Source organism: Hemibagrus wyckioides, linkage group LG06, assembly GCF_019097595.1.
Source record: "Hemibagrus wyckioides isolate EC202008001 linkage group LG06, SWU_Hwy_1.0, whole genome shotgun sequence".
Classification (NCBI taxonomy): Eukaryota; Metazoa; Chordata; class Actinopteri; order Siluriformes; family Bagridae; genus Hemibagrus; species Hemibagrus wyckioides.
Window position 1 is genome coordinate 25,284,841 of NC_080715.1, and position 20,518 is coordinate 25,305,358.

General features: G+C 37.0%; 1 protein-coding gene across 1 annotated transcript; it reads left to right on the forward strand.

Moving 5' to 3' along the window:
* The first annotated feature begins 1,783 nt into the window (after positions 1 to 1,783).
* LOC131354216 (MORC family CW-type zinc finger protein 3-like) lies at positions 1,784 to 20,216 on the forward strand. The gene is made up of 19 exons (XM_058391592.1): positions 1,784 to 1,928; positions 6,731 to 6,803; positions 8,018 to 8,150; positions 8,326 to 8,546; positions 8,688 to 8,844; positions 9,203 to 9,347; positions 9,461 to 9,589; positions 9,725 to 9,844; positions 10,393 to 10,490; positions 11,495 to 11,596; positions 12,295 to 12,423; positions 13,108 to 13,182; positions 13,279 to 13,321; positions 15,130 to 15,240; positions 16,032 to 16,077; positions 16,175 to 16,226; positions 16,324 to 17,296; positions 19,192 to 19,442; positions 19,682 to 20,216. The coding sequence occupies exons 1-19, from the start codon at positions 1,890 to 1,892 to the stop codon at positions 19,839 to 19,841; spliced, it is 3,057 nt and encodes a 1,018-aa protein (XP_058247575.1). The 5' UTR covers positions 1,784 to 1,889; the 3' UTR covers positions 19,842 to 20,216.
* Positions 20,217 to 20,518: the final 302 nt, after the last annotated feature.

Genomic DNA, 20,518 nt, shown 5'->3' on the forward strand with positions numbered 1-20,518 from the left:
AGAATGGGGAAAAGTGTGCAAAAATCAGTTCTTTTAAGGATGATAATATTTCACTGTGAAGACTTTTCAGATATAACAGTCTCTTTTTTTTCGTAACCCAGGATGTTGCGAAAAACATCCTGTGTGCACAGCGGCGTCATTCCCATTCAAACTGAGGGTGCTTGTGTTCCCTTGTTACTTTCCGGAGAGTTTTACTGTTTTGAACACGCATAACTCTAACACACTTCAACAGGTGGCAAGCACTGCTTCACTGCAGACACTTGACAAGAAGTCTATAGAAACTGAAATAAGCACTCTTTACAAATAATAATTATAATAGATAGAAAAACTCATTAGTAAGGTTTACAAACTGAGTGCAGAAAAAAACAGCATTAGTAAACAGAAGCTAATATGACCTTTTGGCCTATTCATTAGGTTCAAAAGACATGTTATGGGACACATTTATTAAAAAATTCCAATTTCTACCTAATGCTACCTTGTCTTGTGGCAGTCTTGAAACTTAGGAAGGTATAATTGAAGCAAAAGTACTGAGCGTCTGTGTCACTGGAGTTTGTAGCCTTGTCTTTCCGAGTTTAAAGTTCCCGAAAGGTAAAATCTAATGTTAGGTAACATATTATACTCTTAGGCTGGCCTGCTATTCTTTGATTTATTGATTTATTTATTTGTTTGTTTGTTTGATTAATTTTTATTATGCATGTGCCAAATACAGAATCACTGAAACAAACAAACATATACGCTATATTGCCAAAAAAGGTTTTGGGACACCCTTTCAAATAATTGATTTTAGGTGTTGTTTTCAGGGGTTGGGCTTAGCCCCTTAGGTCCAGTGAGAGGAACTCTTAATGGTTCAGCATATCAAGACACAAATTTCATGCTCCCAACTTTGTGGTAACAGTTTGGGGATGACCCCTTCCTGTTCCAACATGACTGCACACCAGTGCACAAAGCATGGTCCATAAAGACATGGATGAGAGAGTTTGGTGTGGAGGAACTTCACTGTCCTGCACAGAGTCCTGACCTCAACCCGATAGAACACCTTTGAGATGAATTTGAACAGAGAATCTTGAGCAGAGAGCTATTCCAAAACTGGGATGACTACCTTTACATGCACATGAATTTAATATGGAGTTGCATTAAGAGTTCCTTTCAATGGAACCAAGGGGCCAATCACAACCCCTGAAAAACAACACCTGAATTCAATTATTTGAAGGGGTGTCCCAAAACTTTTGGTAATATAGTGTATACTGATAGCCAGCATAACAAGTCCTTCAATCTGATAACTCCTGTATATGTATTCATGTGTCTGCGCTTGTGTATGAGTGTGTGTGCACATATGGGTTTATGTGTGTCATTGTATATACGGGTGGTGGAGAAAGCATACTAATCAAATAGGCTCTAACAGATTACTAACAGATATAACTAGAATAACTAAAAAAAAACACACCATGAGACAACAAATATTATTTGCAATAATAATGACAATAATAAGAACAACAACAATAATAATTATTATTAAAGGGTGGAGGACAATGAAGAGGGCCAGTAATAATAATAATAATAATAGCATTAAATTATAAATTAATAAATATTTAATAATTATTAGGGTTGCCTCTGATCCCAACATACCCTAACTTAATACCTTTAGCTTGCTATTCAATCGTGTCTCTCTAGTAATCGTAAGGGAGATAAGGCCGGATGCAGTTTTTTCCTCACCCGGAAGTTGCCTGATCTCTAAACAGGGAGAGGCCATGGCTCTGTACTAACCACATGTACAGCACGTTTCACCGAGATGGGTTGTGCGGAAAAAAATGTGTGCACACGGCGCATTTCGATGAAACAGTCGCTGGTGCCGCCCACTCAGACCTTCTCTGCGCCATTCCCTTACAAACATGGCGGCTCAGACAACGCGAGGGATACCTTTAAGCGCAGTGAGTAAACTTCATGTTATAACTTATACTTCATCCAACGAACAGTAAAGCATATAGCCATGTGTGGATCGTGTGAAATTACATGTACGGTCATACGTTTCTGGGTGTATATATTCGTGTAGTACACGCATAGTCATTATTTGCCATCTTGTTATCTGACACCCATCAGGTGAAGGTGTCATTGACATAATGTTGTTAAAGGGCATTGTTAAATAACAGAGTCATTGTTAAACAATCCTGGCAGTAACTCTAGGACCCTGTAGTTGGCTCGTTTTGGTAGTGAAACATTTCCAGTCCACCTTAAAATCCTAATGCAGTGTGTCACCGGCAGATGGCGGTTTTTACTTGTTAAAAGAGTATCTGCACAAAATAGAAATAAACTTTAATATAGCAGTGTAACGCGAGGACACAATTTCTATATGTTATAAGCGTATAGTTTTTAAAATTCTGATAAGAATCGAAAGCGGGCGTGGTGTGGAACGTACCACCTTACACCGGAACTGGGGAAACGCGAGAAAACAAACAAACAAAAATAAAAGCTGCTGTGGAATTTTCATTCACAAATTAGTATTGTTTTTATAAAAACAACAACAATAATAATAATAATAATAATTTATTGTTGTTATTATTATTATTATTATTATTATTATTATTATTATTATTGTAACAGACTTAGTGGTTATTCTATTTAAGTAATTATAGATGTTTAATATTCATTTTGTATATGCATTCACACACACATACAAAATGAATAAACTAAGAATAACACTAGGTTACATTATTATTATTATTATTAGTAGTAGTAGTAGTAACATCGCTATTATTTTTATCTTCTTCTTAGCATTATTACTATTAGTTTTATATGCTATTAAATATTTTTAGTGGCACAGAATCAAGTTAAACTCACTTCCTTTTCTTCCTTTCAGTATTTACGTTTACAATTATAGCATTTTTTTATTGATATCAATAAATATATGTTAATTCACTGGGTAAGGAACTAAGTGCTGAAACCCTGTTGGGGTAATATAGTATGAAATACATCTGAAAATATTTTTAAGTTATTAATTCATATTTTTAAATATTCCTATAAAATGCCCAGGAAGTGGATAGGAGATTCTTTTTTGAAGCATGAATACTTTTATTTATTAATTAAACATAAATAAATTAGCTGCATGAATTATGTTTCTTGAAATGTATAAACCCCAAACAGCTTGTGAAGGACATTTTTCTGTACTTGTTGGTTTTCTCTCATGCTATAAAATAATCAAATGTGCATTCAAACCCTAATTTGTAAAGCAGACTTTCCAAATGATGGACACACACACAAAAGATATAATGTAATTATTTATTCAACAAAAGTAGTTTATCTCAGAAAAACTGAAAATGTGACTTGTGCAAAAGTATTTGAACCCTTTTATTTAGTAGCTCGTTACACCTCCTATTTCCAGCCACCAGCCATCACTTCAACCAAACGCCTTCTGTAACCACTGACCAGGCTCTCACATCTGCTTTTGGGGATTTTTGCCCACTCGTCCTTGCAGAAATCAGCCAGTTGAGAGAGATTAGAGCGACATCTGGCATGTACCGCCCACTTAGGGTCTAGCCACAACATTTTGTTTGGTTTGTGGTCTGGACTTTGACTAGGCAAATCCAGAGTACAAATCTTCTTTTTTTTTTTTTAACCATTCCTTGGTGGTTTTGCTTGAATGCTTTGGGTTGTTGTCTTGTTGCATTACTTCTAAAAGCCCTCTGGTTTGTCCAAATACTCTCTGGCAAAGTTAAAATGGGCAGCTTTGTTCTTTTTTGAGAGCAGATGCTTCCTTCTAACAACCCTCCCATAAATGTCAAATCTTTTCGATTTTCGTCTGATTGTAGACGCATGTACAATTACCCCAGATGCTGCCAGAGAGGTCTGCAACTCTATAGAGGTGATGTGTGGGTTGGGCTTTATCTCATGTATTATTTTTCTGGTGCTTTTTGACGATAGTTTTGATGGGCATCCACTTCTAGGCAGAGTTGTGGTCATGATAAATCCCCCTTTTGTATGATGATGTATGATTTGTGACAGTGGATGGATGGAGCTGGAATCTTTTGGAGATGGTCTAATAGCCTTATCCAGACTGATGTGCTGTCACCACCTTCTTCCTGATGTCCTCAGATAGCTTCTTTCCTCTTTGTATTTTGGTCTTTGTGGGTGCACTACAGTGGTTTGGTTGGTCTGCTTAACTGATTATTTAACCACCCAAATCTATTTCATCTGAATCTGTTACCCACTTGACTTTACCAATGCAGCTGAGCTGCGGGTTCACTTAATTTTCCACATACACTAATTCCATCTTTAATGTAGTTTTCTTTGGCTACTCACACAATTCCCTCTAAACAAACACATGAATTTCATAAACACAAAAATGACCATATTTCGCGTACAAATGTTTCTGCAAGTTTCGGTGTTTCACTTGCTAGAATGAAAAGTTTCGTTTCTGATGAAGCAACATCGTCGTTTTAAGGTGGACCTTAAAACTGAAACTGACAGATGAGCTGAGAGTACACTGAGAAGTCTGTCTCAGTTTTGTTTCATCGGAAATAAAACTGTTGTCTGGTAGTCTATGAGCCAGAATGATTACAACCTCAAAGCACGCTATGATTAACCACAACAATGTGAAAAAGTATGACGCAGAAAAGAAAAAAAAAATCTATGCTCGTCTAATAATCACAAAACATGTTATCGCATGCTGGCACGTTTCCTTACTGCCTTCTACGGTGGACTAGAAAAAGAAGTAACTTATTAAAATTTTATAAAAATATTTAACTTTCCCATGAGATATATATATATAAAAAAGTAGAATATCATGGTAAAGTTAAATATTTTTATAATATTTTAATAAGTTACTTCAGAAAATGAGAAGTATATATATTCCAGACTCATTAAATGTACTCTAAAATGTTTTTTTTATTTTATTTTTGATAATTGTGGCCTACAGCTCAAAAACACTGAAAAAGCAAATCTTAAAAAATAAGAATATTTCATTTCCACTTCAAGCAATTCACTTTTTATGGAGTACAACTACCACAAATATCCCAGTCAGGTTCAATACACAATACCACAATCATGGGGAAGACTGCTGATTTGGCAGTTGTCCAGAAGACACTCACTGAAACCCTCCATAAGGATAATAAGCCACAGAAGATCATTGCTGAAAGGGCTGGCTGTTCACAGAGTGCTGTATCAAAGCATATTCATGGAAAGTTGACTGGAAGGGCAAAGTGTGGTAGGAAAAGGTGCACAAGCAACCGGGATGACCGTAGCCTAAAGAAGATTCAAGGACATGGGGAAGCATCTTCCCTGGAATCATTTCTTCCCTAAGGAGAAAAAGAACTGGAGCATTACTCAGTGCTCCAAAGTTTTCAGATGAAAGTAAATTTTACATTTCATTTGGAAATTAAGGTCCCAGGGTCTGAAGAATGAGAGATGGCTGCTATCAAAGCAACTTGGGTTTCCATTGCACCTCAGCAGTACCACAGGGTGATCACCTGCATGCCATGCCGGATTGATGCAGTAATTTGTGCAAAAGGAGCTCCAACCAAATATTAAGGGCATATATGGATATATTTACTCAGAATTTTGACTTTTCTGTGTTAGAAATAATTTCTTTGATTATCTTATTAAATATTCTAATATTTTGAGATACTGGATTTTTGATTTTCATGAATTGTGAGCCATAATAATCTGAATTAAAAGAAGAAAGGCTTGAAATATTTTAGTTCATGTGTGTATGAAAGTTTCAGTGTTTGTCAGGGCAATTTGATGAAGTGGAGAAGTTTAATGTGACATTGCAAGAGGTTTATACCTCTGTTCAGACTCCTGCTGGACACATGTAGTGTTTCAAGTCTGACTCTCAGAGCAGGGATTAACCATAACATCACAAAACACAACATTATGAGTGATTATAATAAAAAGTGATATTCATAAGCAGTTATAATATAATCTTATCAAACTACTTGATCTATGTGTCTGATTATAAAGTCAGTTATTTTTGAGTAGTTAAATTAACAGCTTCATTATTAGTAGACACACGACACAGATGCAGGTAATTCACACACACTCAATCTCTCTCTTTCTCTCAAACTATTTTTCAAATAAATGTTAATCTAATGCACTACGTTTTCTCAAATTGAGCATTGTTTTTATTTGCAGTCACTTAAAAAAGGAAAGTGACGAAGAAGTAGTTATTACTCATACATTAGCAATACAGCTAATAAGTAAAGAAAAAAAAAACACAAGGAGATATTTGGCCAATTATCAGTGACAGGATGGAGTGATACACCTAGCAAGAAGTGGAGCTTAATACTCCAAATTATTTTGCTATAAAGGCATCTCCTGAAATGTTTATTTGTCTTACATGCTATTTGGCAACATTTACAATGTTTACTTTTTACTTTATTCATTTTTACTGAACAAGACATTATGCTTATTGTGCACATTAAGTTGAATAACCATTTATAGTTATATTTAGTGTTGCTGAATGTTCATGAAATGAACATTCATTATAACAATAGTTTTTTATAGAAAATGACGTTTATGTAATTTATATAGAACTTAATTACTGTAGTCATTAAAGTGATATTGGATAATTAAATCATATGTTTAATATCACATACCTGACATCAGAGCATTGCAACCTGCTCCACGTTTTTTTTCTTTTTTTTTTTCATTTCTATTGTCTTTCAAATGTTCAGCATTTTAGATCTGGAAGTGTAAATACTGCTACTTCACTTTCATGTGATTTTTTCCCTGATTAAAGGTTTGTCCACGTTATCTGCATACAAACTCTACAAGCCACACTGGGCCCTTCAGCGCTATAGCAGAACTGATCGGTAAGTCACTATACATTCCAGTTGTTTTTTTACTTCTTATATGCCTGTTTGAGCAATTTCTTACTGTTACATTATTATTACAACTATTTTTGCCCTGAGATAACTGGAAAGAACAAATTAGAGCAAGATTATATTTTTCCAGTCTTTTGTTTTGATTAGCCTGTAATTTAACCATACATGTTTTATTTTTAATATGCAGCCGTTTAGCATACTTGTGAAACTTTTAAAAGTAATATTTATTAAATGCTATGCTATTTTATTATTTTCTAGAAAAGGCATTGACTCCGTTTCATGACATTTTTATTTTTCTGTTGAAATGTACAATGTTAGCTCTCTTTACAGATATTTTGTTTTTCTTAGGACGTGTTGGGAGCCAAACATTAGGCAGCTGCCAGGGTTGTGGTCTTGTGTTTTGTTTTCTTTTAGAACAATAGTTAGCATTGGCATTGATTTGGTTACACTGGTATTTATCCTTAGGTTGCTTTTCTAAGTTTCTATACAATGAATGTTGCTGTTCTTTCAGGACATTTTGTTCCTTGCCAGGGGTTGTAAATATTTTACAGAGTACTGTCACAGCTGAATAAATTCCCTATATACTGATTATTCAATATCATGGAATGGTTTGAATTGATATTGATCCTGTTTTGCTATCTTAGCAGGCAAAAATTTCCCACACACCACATTGTTATAGTTCAGAGTGTATAGAGAGCTCCAAGTTTGTAAACAAACAACAGAAAAAATACACATCTCTTTCCACTTCCATTCAAGCAAGTTTTACTATCAGAAGAACAAAAAAAGGCATGAGAACAAGCTACATTTGAGCATGATTGAAATCAGATCTCTCATTTGACAGTAAAATAATGCTGGGCGTTGTTTCTCCTCTGAATGCTCGTCGACATCAGGGCCCATTCAGAACTGTTCTGGTATTTCTGTCTGCAATCCTGAACATGTTTGCAGCATTACCTGTACATATACACTGCATGGCAAAAAAAAAATTCAGCTGGATTCAAATTATGCAAATTAGAAGCAAGAGCTAAGTAGATCCTGCCATGACTTTGTAGGGACCAGGATTTGTTTGTTTTGGGGTTTGCTTGCATTTTTCAAATGCTTTTTAGAGATATCTACGATATCCAAATACTCCTGGAAAGTGGAAAACTTGCAAGTAGTATCAGTTATAGTATTTGATTTTTCCTGTATTTCTTCCATGTGGACAGACAATGCTTATGACCCAGATGTCAGTGCAAAGCAATTCTGGATTGATAAAACAGTGATCAAAGGCCAGGACTGCCTCATCTTTATGGATAATGGAAACGGCATGGACTATGACAAGATGCACAAAATGCTCAGGTAGTAGAGTGTTCACGAAACCTGCATTATCCTTCAGAGGGCTATTAGATAATCTAGATAAGTAATACACTTTAACTGCAAGCACAAATTGTTTATATGTATACAGTTCTTCATTTATTGTTGTTTCTTAATTACATGGACATATATCTAATCATTCATTCTCTCTCTCTCTCAGTTTTGGCTTCAGTGATAAGCAGACAGTAAAAGGCCATGCTCCAGTCGGTCTTTATGGTAACGGTTTTAAGTCAGGCTCCATGCGTTTGGGGAAGGATGCCATTGTGTTCTCAAAGCAAGCTGACACCATGTGTGTGGGTCTCCTGTCACAGACTTACCTCGAGAGGACAGGAGCAAAGAATGTCATAGTGCCTGTTGTCAAGTTTACAAATGCTGAACACAATATCCTATATGTAGATAGATTAAAGAGAAATTGCCTATAACTAAGTTCACACCCTATGAACTAATATCATGGTCTCAATATTGAAATGCGTGTGTTTAAATGTTCTTCTGTACAGTTTGCTCCTTAACCCTTTTGTTCACCCAGTGTAGCACGGGAGTATGAAGAGTGTCTTCATGATATCCTGACCTATTCTTTGTTTAACATCAAGGAAGAACTGCTAATTGAGTTTCAGGCCATTAATGGCCCATGTGGCGTTGACTCCAGTGGAACTCGCATCATCATCTGGAACCTACACAAGTAACCATGATGAAAGAGAGAGAAAGAAATGGGGGATAAAACACAAAAAAGTTGATAGAAAGTGCAGATACATTGTAGTTTAGATTTCAAGTTCAGTTTACAAAATTAATGTTTAATACATTGTAGACCACACTGATTGATAAGCAGTAAAGAGCACTAAGAAGATTGTGGGTTGAATTATACATTTATCACACCATTATATTCATATCATCATTCCACTTACAGTTCAGATATGTTTATTATATATTTGTAATGGGTTGCTTAAAATTTGTATGTAGTACAGAGAACTTTAATACTAGACACAAAGTTCAGGTACTCTTCACTGGGTTTTCAGGTAATTACCTTTTTTCTGCTGTAGAACGTCCTCAGGTGAATTGGAATTTGATTTCATGAAGGACCGCTATGATATTCGGCTCCCTATTGACATTAATGACTGCAGCAAAGAGTCAAACAAGGGGCCAGAGATCGAAATATCACCACCTCAGAGTGAATATTCACTGCGGGTGAGATGTTAAACCACAGAATATTAACATCATCCATTTCTCAGTTTGCCAGTTCACTGAGATAACAGTGCTGACCACGTGCCATGTGTGTGTTTATTTGTCTGTTAATTCAGGCGTACACCAGTATCTTGTACCTAAAGCCTAGAATGCAGATTATTGTTTGTGGGAAGAAGGTAAAAACTCAGCTCGTCTCCAAAAGCCTAGCACATATCATTAAGGACACGTACAAACCCACATTTCTTGTATCCTTTTGCCAAATATTTGGTATAGTATATAGAGTGTGTTATATAAAATCTGTTGAATGATTAAGATATGATTACTGTAAAACGAAACATATTTCATGTTTTTATGGCATGATCCTTAAGTCTTTGTCTCAGAAAAAGGGAATTAAAATCACCTTTGGCTACAACACAGGAAACAAAGAACACTACGGATTGATGATGTACTACAAAAACCGCCTCATCAAAGCCTATGAACCTGTTGCCTGTCAGCGTAAGGTGAGGATAATAGAGTTTGTGAAGTTCCTAATATAAAAAGCAGCACTCTATTTTTACATTTTGCCAGATTAATGTCTGAAGTACTTTCTTAAGTAGGGATGGAACTGGAAAGCTAACTATACTGAATGATGGTACATTTTAGTGGTTGTACTGTATTTATAGTCGTTCTAATTCAAAATTTGCAAGGCACAATTCATACACATCGACATCTTGGGGCTAGCCAATCCACCTCCCGTAAAGTTTTTATTACATGGGAGTATACAGGACGCAATCAGGGAGCACATGAGGCAGCAGTAAACCATGCTCTCACCCATTATTCTAGATTTATTTAATGATGTAATATATATTCTGACAAAGGATACATCTAAGATCGTTCATGTCTTATGCGTAGGCATATTTACATTTATGGCATTTGGCATATGACTTATAGAAGTGCTTTTGAAGGCTCTATTAATAAATACATCTATACTTGTTCACTAGGTATCAGACTAAGAATACCACATAATTCACATAAGGTTTACATCGTTTACATTGTGTTCTGTTACTAGGCCAACAAAACAGGAGTGGGAGTTATTGGGGTGATAGAGTGTAACTACCTCAACCCAATGCACAACAAGCAGGACTTTGAGAAGACAGAAGAATACAGGTGTGTTGTTTCAGGTGTAAAGTTATTGTTTGTCCACAATCACAGTCACAACAGAATCCACAATGGGGAAAAAAGCACATAATATTTATAACAATGTCCACAGAGGAAAGACTAAGAATTACATAGAATGACATTTTGTAAAACATGCATGGTTTAAATAGTATACAAGTAATAGTGAGTTAAATAGACAGTTGGGGCTAAACAGGTTTTACTAGATTAGTGTCAGTCTACCCAGACTGAGTTTGGGCTTGACAGGATGTAACACTAGCCCCCCGCACAACAGATGCTCTCTTCCTATTTCTACTCAGGCCACCAAGGGCATAGGAAGAAGACATGCAATTAGATTCTGTATGACTAAGGGAGAGCTAATAGCTTTTCACAGTAGGAAGTAAGTTCAGTCTTACCAAAAGCTTTCATTAGGTTCTCAAGGCTCTGGATTTGATAGGAGGCTTGAACCATAGCTCAGCATCGACAAAATGCAACATGGAACTTTTTGCAATTATCTAAGATGAAATGACAGGTTTGTGGTGATTTTATAGTTTGCATCTCTTATTGTAGTGGTCAATCTCTGAACATCTCTTAACCCCATGACCCAGGTTTGATTTTTGAAATTGGGGAGAGTTGCAATTGGAAGGGTTTCGGATGTTAAAAAAAAAAAAAAAAAACGTGCGAAATCAAATGATCAAATTGATCCACTGCAACTCCTATCAGGATTTACTAAAAGAAAAAAAAAGCAGTGTTAAGTTTTGATGGTGTCAAGTCAATCATAATGTAAGTGAACAGGTGATACCATGGTCAGTGTTGTATGGGCAGTGGCATTCTTGAAAAGGTCAAATATGTCATAGCATGCATTGGTGAAATCTTCTGTTACCCAAACGTGGAGTCTTGGATGCACATTTGTCAAACTGTGGTTTTAGGCAAAAGTTCTAGTTTATTTATGTGATCATTGGGAGTTTTATGTATGGGAGTGGATCTGGTGTGGTTAATGTTTTGTGTCTCTGCAGGAAAACCATACAAAACGTAAGTACTAAGCTTGAGGAATATTGGAAGGAAATCCGCCACAGACGTAATAAAATTCATTGCACTGTACCTGTTGAGGATGATGTGTGAGTAATTAAACACACACACACACACACACACACTTGTGAATAGCTACTTGTCACAAGTGTGTTCAAAGATGCCTGATTTGCATGAATTATTCATTGTGGAGAAAATTGTTAATAGTGAACTCTACTATGAGTATGCACACAAAAATGAGAAAATAAATATATTGGTTGGTTGATCCATGCAAACCTTGATCATTTTACCTTAAATCATGGAACAACCTTGACTATTCCAGGATATGATGCCTAAAAAATAGATAAATAGACAAAGAATGAGTCTTGATCATTGGTAGTTGGTGCCAGGTGTGTAAGTTGGAATATTTCAGAATTTCAGAAATGGGATTTTTACCACATTACACAATAGAGTTTACACAGAATGGTATGAGGAAAAAAAAAAGATCAATTGAGTAGCAGCTCTGGTTTAAGCTGACAGGAAGGCCACAGTAACTCATATATCCACTCTTTATAACCTTGTTGAGCAAAAAAGTATCTCATGCATGGTACATCTAACCTTAAGGCAGATTACATTAGCTGAAGAACACAATGAGATCCACTCTTGTCAGACAAGAACAAGAATCTGATGCTACTTTGGGCACAGGCTTTCTGAAATGGATCAGTGGGAGACTGTAAAAAAGAATTGGTGAGGTTCATGAGAATATGAGTTGGTGGATAAAAGTCTGTGTGTTTATGTGAACTTGCAGGAAGAAACCAGATCAAAACTGGGTGCAATGTGATGAATGTATGAGATGGCGAAAACTTCCTGATTGCATTGATGTCTTGTGCCTTCCTGAAAAGTGGTTCTGCCGCATGAACCCCGACCCCCAGTTCAGGTGTGTTTGTATCTGCAAAAGTGTATGTTTACCTGTTCCCATGTGAGTGTTTCTTTCTTTTTGTCTGTGTCTGTGTGTGTGTGTGTGTAGGGATATATAATCTAGAAAAATAAATGTCATAATAATGTACATTTTGATCATGATTGCACAATATGGCCAAAGCTATTTGGACACCTGAAAATCACAGTCGTGTAATTCTTACACAAACTTTCCCACAAAGAAGCAGAGTGTTGTCTAGAATGTTTTTGTATGCTGTAACATTAAAGTTTCCCTTCACTGGAACTAAAAAGTCTAGCCCAAACCTGTTCCAGCATGACAATGCCCTTGTGTACAAATCCATAAAGACGTTGCTGGCCTTCCACAAAGTCCTATCCTCAACCACACTGATCATTTTTGGCATGAATTGGAATGCTGTCTGCAAGCCAGACCTGACCTTACTTAATGCTCTTGTGCCTGAATGAGAATCATTGCCATGTTCCAAATTATAGTGAAAAACCTTACCAGAAGTCTAGAGGTTATTACAACAGGAAAGAAGGGAATAAATCTGGAATGTAGCATATATCAAAAACTGGGGTTAAGTCACATGAAAAGATTGAATGGCAATCATTTGCTCAAAATTAATTGTTGTTTATAGGATATATAGTGTGCGTTAGCTTACACATGTGAATTGCTTAATTCTCTCAGGAGTTGTGCAGTTGAAGAGGAGCCAGAGGATTCGGATGATGAAGCACCCAGAAACCAGAAAACGTACAAACAGGAGTAAGTAATGCATCCTGTTGTTTATTATAAAAGTTTTTTTTTAACATATGCTTCTTATAATGTTATATATAATCTTTTATATGTCTTTTGAAACAGTGAGAAAAATCAGAAGTTGCAGAAGGAGAAGAACAGACAGCAGGTGAATTATGTTTTAAATTGATTTGTCAAGTGTCTCTTTCATTCTCTCTCTGTATATATTGAGTAAAACACATTTTGGCTCTATCTGAGCCACATAGCAACTGTAGTAAAAAAAAGTGATTAAAGAAAGGGCCTTATTATTACAGTTGCAGCATATCATTGTTTACAGGGACTGGTGGTGTATGTTTTGTTAATTGGCAGAATTGCTAAAATGGAAGAGTTGGTGCAATGAATAATATAGCTCGGTGTGAATGAGTGTGTGAATATGTGTGTGTAGGGTATCCTACAAATGAAATCCAGGGTGTATTCCCACCTCACCCCCATTGTTCACAGGATAGGCTTTTAAATCGACAATGATGTTGACCAGAATAAAGTGGATTACTGCCAGCATTAAGCATACCTGAAATACACTATATTGCCAAAAGTATTCGCTCACCCATCCAAATAATCAGAATCAGGTGTTCCAATCACTTCCATGGCCACAGGTGTATAAAATCAAGCACCTAGGCATGCAGACTGTTTTTACAAACATTTGTGAAAGAATGGGTCGCTCTCAGGAGCTCAGTGAATTCCAGCGTGGAACTGTGATAGGATGCCACCTGTGCAACAAATCCAGTCGTGAAATTTCCTCGCTCCTAAATATTCCACAGTCAACTGTCAGCTGTATTATAAGAACGTGGAAGTGTTTGGGAACGACAGCAACTCAGCCACGAAGTGGTAGGCCACGTAAACTGACGGAGCGGGGTCAGCGGATGCTGAGGCGCATAGTACGAAGAGGTCACCAACTTTCTACAGAGTCAATCGCTACAGACCTCCAAACTTCATGTGGCCTTCAGATTAGCTCAAGAACAGTGCACAGAGAGCTTCATGGAATGGGTTTCCATGGCCGAGCAGCTGCATCCAAGCCATACATCACCAAGTGCAATGCACAGCGTCGGATGCAGTGGTGTAAAGCACGCCGCCACTGGACTCTAGAGCAGTGGAGACGCGTTCTCTGGAGTGACCAATCGCGCTTCTCCATCTGGCAATCTGATGGACAAGTCCGGGTTTGGCGGTTGCCAGGAGAACGGTACTTGTCTGACTGCATTGTGCCAAGTCTAAAGTTTGGTGGAGGGGGGATTATGGTGTGGGGTTGTTTTTCAGGAGCTGGGCTTGGCCCCTTAGTTCCAGTGAAAGGAAATCTGAATGCTTCAGCATACCAAGACATTTTGGACAATTCCATGCTCCCAACTTTGTGGGAACAGTTTGGAGCTGGCCCCTTCCTCTTCCAACATGACTGTGCACCAGTGCACAAAGCAAGGTCCATAAAGACATGGATGACAGAGTCCGGTGTGGATGAACTTGACTGGCCTGCACAGAGTCCTGACCTCAACCCGATAGAACACCTTTGGGATGAATTAGAGCGGAGACTGAGAGCCAGGCCTTCTCGTCCAACATCAGTGTGTGACCTCACAAATGCGCTTCTGGAAGAATGGTCAAAAATTCCCATAAACACACTCCTAAACCTTGTGGACAGCCTTCCCAGAAGAGTTGAAGCTGTTATAGCTGCAAAGGGTGGACCGACGTCATATTGAACCCTATGGATTAGGAATGGGATGTCACTTAAGTTCATATGCGAGTCAAGGCAGGTGAGCGAATACTTTTGGCATATAGTGTATGTGCCCATTATAGTGGTTATGAGAATCTTCAAGACTATAATAATGATAACATGGGGAGTAAATGGATATGAATACTAACAATGATTACTGTTTTTATTATATTGCCTCTGTTAATTGTACCATAAACTGAGTAGTGATCTGTCTGTTTCAGGTGGAGCAGGAGCAGGAAGGGGCAAGGGTTGAGCTGATATTAGCACTGGCCAAAGAAAATGCTGATGTCTCAAAGAAACAAAAGGACCTTAGGCTCCAGCTCAAACTTGGCGTGAGAACTTTTATTTCAGACTAACTAATGCAGCATTTCTTTTGTATTGCATTTACTTTGTATTGTACCCACATATCAGAAAGGTCTTAGTGCAGTCCATGGTAATTGCACTTATATTGCAATAAGAGCTCTTTTAATGAGAATGTCAGGGAACACAATGTGGAACCCAAATGCAGGATGCCAGGCAGTGTGATTAATATTATTAATTAATTAATTAATAATACCGTTAATTAAGAGAAGGAGGCCACCGCCCTGGGAGCGCAAGGCGCGATGAAGAAATGTGGGGTAAAACCATGACAGAGAGGATATGAATAAATTTTACATTTTACAATTTTAAAAATCTAGCATTGTCCAAATATTAGGGAAGCTCCCCTCAATTGCTGGAAATAACTTCAGTTAAACATCATACAAAGCTGATGTGTGACGTCTGACTGTATAGGCTGTGTTCAGGGTGTTTGGCAGATTTGTCAATATAAAGGGCAACTTGACAAGAGAAAAACAAATTCTTAGTGATCAACTGGCCTTAATCCTTAGGACTTAAGTAGAATATGCAAATCATTATCAGAAGAAGAGGGGAACAAACATATTGCATTGCCTATGTCAGTAAGTTTGTCTAATACATTTAGTTTGTACCAGGCTATGCTGAGGACTGCTTATGATGAAATGAAAAAGCGTTGATGGATTAACAGGCAGGATCACAGTACACATGCAGTAGGCTTGCATGTCAAATTTCCTAGAACCTACTTCACAGTGTAGAAACTGCTTGTATAACACACTCTCTGTCTTAACAGAGCCCTGTCCAGGGAACACCCACCTCCCCTTCCCAGAGACATGCAGGTGAGGACCTATTTTTATGTGTGTGTTTATATACAGTATGTCTCTGTTTTTACTGGATACACATATTACCAGTGTGAATCTATCATTAACTGTACAGGCTCCACATCTGGTCAAGTTCCCACTACACACTACACACCTACTTCAGCAAGGTAATGACATCTCTCGATCACTCACCCCATTTCCTGCTCCTTCACAATAACATGGCATTAAGAGCATCTGAATGATTAAATTTCTTTTTAATTTTAGTAAGAAGAGACCCATGGGCCTAAGCCAAGAGAATGGAAAAATGAAAAGAGCCAGAATAGGAGACAGATTTGACAGCAGCACACCAAGCAGGCCATCAACATCCACAGCCTCATCTGAGTTCTGTTCCTTACCAATCCTAGACAATTCTGACGGTGATGGTGATCAAGCAGCATGGAAAGATAATGAAGCTTTGTCCCATGTATCCATCAGGCATGTCAGCGTTGGAACCCAGAGTCAACAAAAACCAGTTGTGAAGCGGGAAGTGGGGGATACAGAAAGGGTTGAAAAAGAAAAGGGGAATAAAGATGGTGAAAATGATGGCAATTGTTTTGAATCTGAAAAAGATTTCCCTCCAGTGGAAAGGAATACAAACAAAGAATTGATGAGGAATGAGGAAATAAGAGCCCAACAGAAGAGTGTACCAAGCCAAGAGGAAGAAAACCAAGAAAGAAACATGTCTAACAGTACAGTGCAGTCAGAAGGAGAGCTAAACCATAGGGAGAACTCAGATGAAATAAGGCGAGGTGATCAGACTTCAGCAAAACTGAAAAACTCAGTTCTTGATGTGATGGAGGCCCAGGAGCAGCAGGACAAACTGCTGGAACTCCTGGAGGGGGTGACAAATGAGCGAGATGAGAGTCACGCTCAGTTGCTTATCCTCAACTCGCAAGTGGAGGAACTGAGGAGCCAGTTGTTGGAGCTTACCCAAAAAACGCTAAAGAAGGAACACAGCCAAAAATACACACAGACCAGCCCAGAGGAGACACAAGACAACAAAGTGCTGTACTTGCAGTGCAAAGAGGAGATAAAGAAGCTCCAAGAAGAGCTTATTGGGCTGAAGTTGGAAAAAGAAGAGAGGGAGAGAAAAGGCCAGCAATCTGTGTTAGATGATGATGAGATGGCTTGTCAGATTGACCTTCTGTTAAAGGAAATTGACAGCAGAAACAAGGAGCGAGAAGAGCTAAAGCTTAAGGTGGGTAAAAAGTATGTGTAGACTTGTGATATGAAGATTAGTTTCCAATCATATCCCCTTACTGAAAAGAAGTAGAAAAAATAGTTTTCATAGTTAGCCCTTTCATTGTCACAGTGGTTACTATAGTGGACAGCTATACAAAAGACATTTACTGTCTTTTGCAAGGGTTTCAATAGTATAAATGCATAAAAGCTGCTAGAGGGGACACTAATTCCATACACCATACTACTTATAATAAACAAAAAAAATTGTATGATATCTATGATGGCCAACATAATATCAGAAAGCTCATCTACCTCGGGAATATCTGACTGTATTACATCAAGTAATTGGTAAGAAATTATATTGTCCGAATATTTTTCGAGTATTGTTTTAAAGATGTCAAAGAAACTTACAGTATGATTAGTTATGTGTCCACTAAAGTGGATTACATTATATCACAGCTTTATTGGTATTGAATATGTATATTGTAGATGAGTGATGATCTTTGTTCATAATAATGAATGGCAGACAGGTAAGGCAAAATCAGTATGTACCATGCATAAGAAACAAGTGCGAGTGGCATTAAGGACTTCTACATAGGTTTACAATATAAAGCATCCTCTATTTGTACTAAAAACCACACAGACTGTATACTGGTCGATGCTATTTTGTTTTACATGCCTGTCTTGTATAGCTGTGGCCAAAACTTTTGAGAATGACAAATATTAATTTTCACAAAGTCTGCTGCTTCAGTGTTTTTAGATCTTTTACATCTACTGAAGTATAATTTCAAGCATTTCATAAGTGTCAAAGGCTTTTATTGACGCTTATGCAAAGAGTCAATATTTGCAGTGTTGACCCTTCTTTTTCAAAGCCTCTGAAATTGACCCTGGCATGCTATCAGTCAACTTCTGGGCTACATCCTGACTGTTGGCAGCCCATTCTTGCAAAATCAATGCTTGGATTTTGTCAGATTTTGTGGGTTTTTGTTTGTCCACCCACCTCTTGAGGATTGACCACAAGTTCTCAACAGGATTAAGGTCTGGGTAGTTTCCTGGCCATGGACCCAAATTTTCTATGTTCTATGTCCTTGAGCCACTTAGTTATCACTTTTGTCTTATGGCAAGGTGCTCCATCATGCTGGAAAAAGCATTGTTTGTCACTAAACTCTTCTTGGGTGGTTGGGAGAAGTTGCTCTCGGAGGATGTTTTTCTACCAGTCTTTATTCATGAACACAAGTTTGGAAAAATGTATGATCACAAGCGACACTAAGATGCTGGCGGAACGAGCACTAAACACAGATTGATAGCCGAGAAGCCGCCTCACGCTGTCTCGTCGTCACTCGTTGTGCAAAACATTGCTCGTTAAGTGAGTCACTTTTTTTACAATTTGTTTTGCTCATTCTGCGAATCACCCGTTATGGGAGGTGCTCGTTAAGTGAGGTTTGACTATATTAATATCTAATGCTCTGTTTTTCATAGTGCTGTGAAATATGTTTATGGTTATCTTTAAACAATTTTTATATATTTTTTTACGTAATAGACTGTTATATTCATTATTATATTAAGAAGTATTGCTTTTGTTTGAACACGCTTAATGCTTGCAATCTACTGGAATGGACAATTCAGTGACGTTTTGAAAAATTAATGTAAAAGTGAAAAAAAGGTCAAATTTGTTTTCTCTCACCTAATGAATAGTAAAAACACAGAAAAAAAGTCCTTATCATAATTCATACACAAAAGCTAGCCTCAGCGAATTGGTAACCTAATTAAACAAAATATGTCCAAATAAATAATTAACACTAATAATTAAAAAGTACAATATTAAAAAAGTACCATGTAATGTCCTCTAACTGCAGTTTTTATTTTTTTCTTCCATCTTTGTACACCACACACACACACACACACACACAGGTGGACAGTCTAGAAAAAGATAACTGCACTTTGTCAACCTCCTGTGACAGCCTGAAGAAAGATTTAGAGGAGTTGAAGAGAGAAATTGAAAAGGTCAAGGTATGTGCAGAAGATCAAGAGGTCCAGACCGATTTTCCTGTATGCTCCCATAAAGAAAGTACGGCAGCTTCAGCAGAAGCCTCCAACTCAATAAGAGGAAGAGACTTTGGTACACAGCAGCATGAGACCCAGGACAGATCAGAGACATACAAGTAAGAGTTCTACTCTAGAACAGTACAACAGTACAATACCAATAATACTATATAATACAATAATAATAATACAGGTATAATTGGTATAATACATAATTACATATATATATATATATATATATATATATATATATATATATATATATATATATATATATATATATATATATATATATATACAGTTTGTGCAGTTAAAAAATGATATAAATCTGTAATTATCTGGCTTTCTCCTCATCTAGCCTCAAATTAAGAGAACTCAGACAAACAGTGGCCCGTCTCCTGGTCACCTGGGTCCCTGGGCTGGACCTTCAGCAGGTGAATTACGATTGTGATGTCATCGATGAGATTCTCACTCAGGTTGTAAATGAGAGCTCTGCTGCAGAGGCAGCCTCTACATAGAAACAGTTTTTTTTGTTTTTTAACTTCTTTAAATTTCACTTGACAATGCATTAAGATTTTTATTGCTTGCCTTGTCTTTGGTTAGGTGGATAGGGAGCTGTTGCCATTTTAACTGCCTGAAGAATGTTAGAAATTTACCATGTTTACCATTAATAACATTTAATTATGTTTATATAATTCATTCCTGTGTCTGTACAATCAAGTAAAACAAATATCTTGTTCTAAGTGTTTTCTAAAAGGTTCATTTTTATTTTTTCATGGTTTCTTCCTGTTATGTTATTTTCCTCCAATTCTGATTTTGTAACTGTTTTTAAATGAGGGCTTGGTAGACATGCCATGGTTTAAATAAACAGAAACGTTGTGGTATCATTCAAACTTTTTTCCAGGAAGCTATCTGTTGTGGTTTCCTTCACTATGGTTACTGACTTCCTGTTTGTACCAATGCTTGTGCACTATCAAAGAAGCGTTCAGTGTTATGCACATCAGAGTAGGATATATCCTGTTATTATTCAAGACATTATAGTTTGGTGTAAAGTCTAAAAAAATTTCTAATTTTTGTGCAATTGATATTTTATTTTATATCAAAAATATATCCACTCCTATTAAGATGCATCATTCCTTAAGTCTATTTCTATTAAAAATTATACCCATTTAAATGTTTTAAAAGATTTTCATTA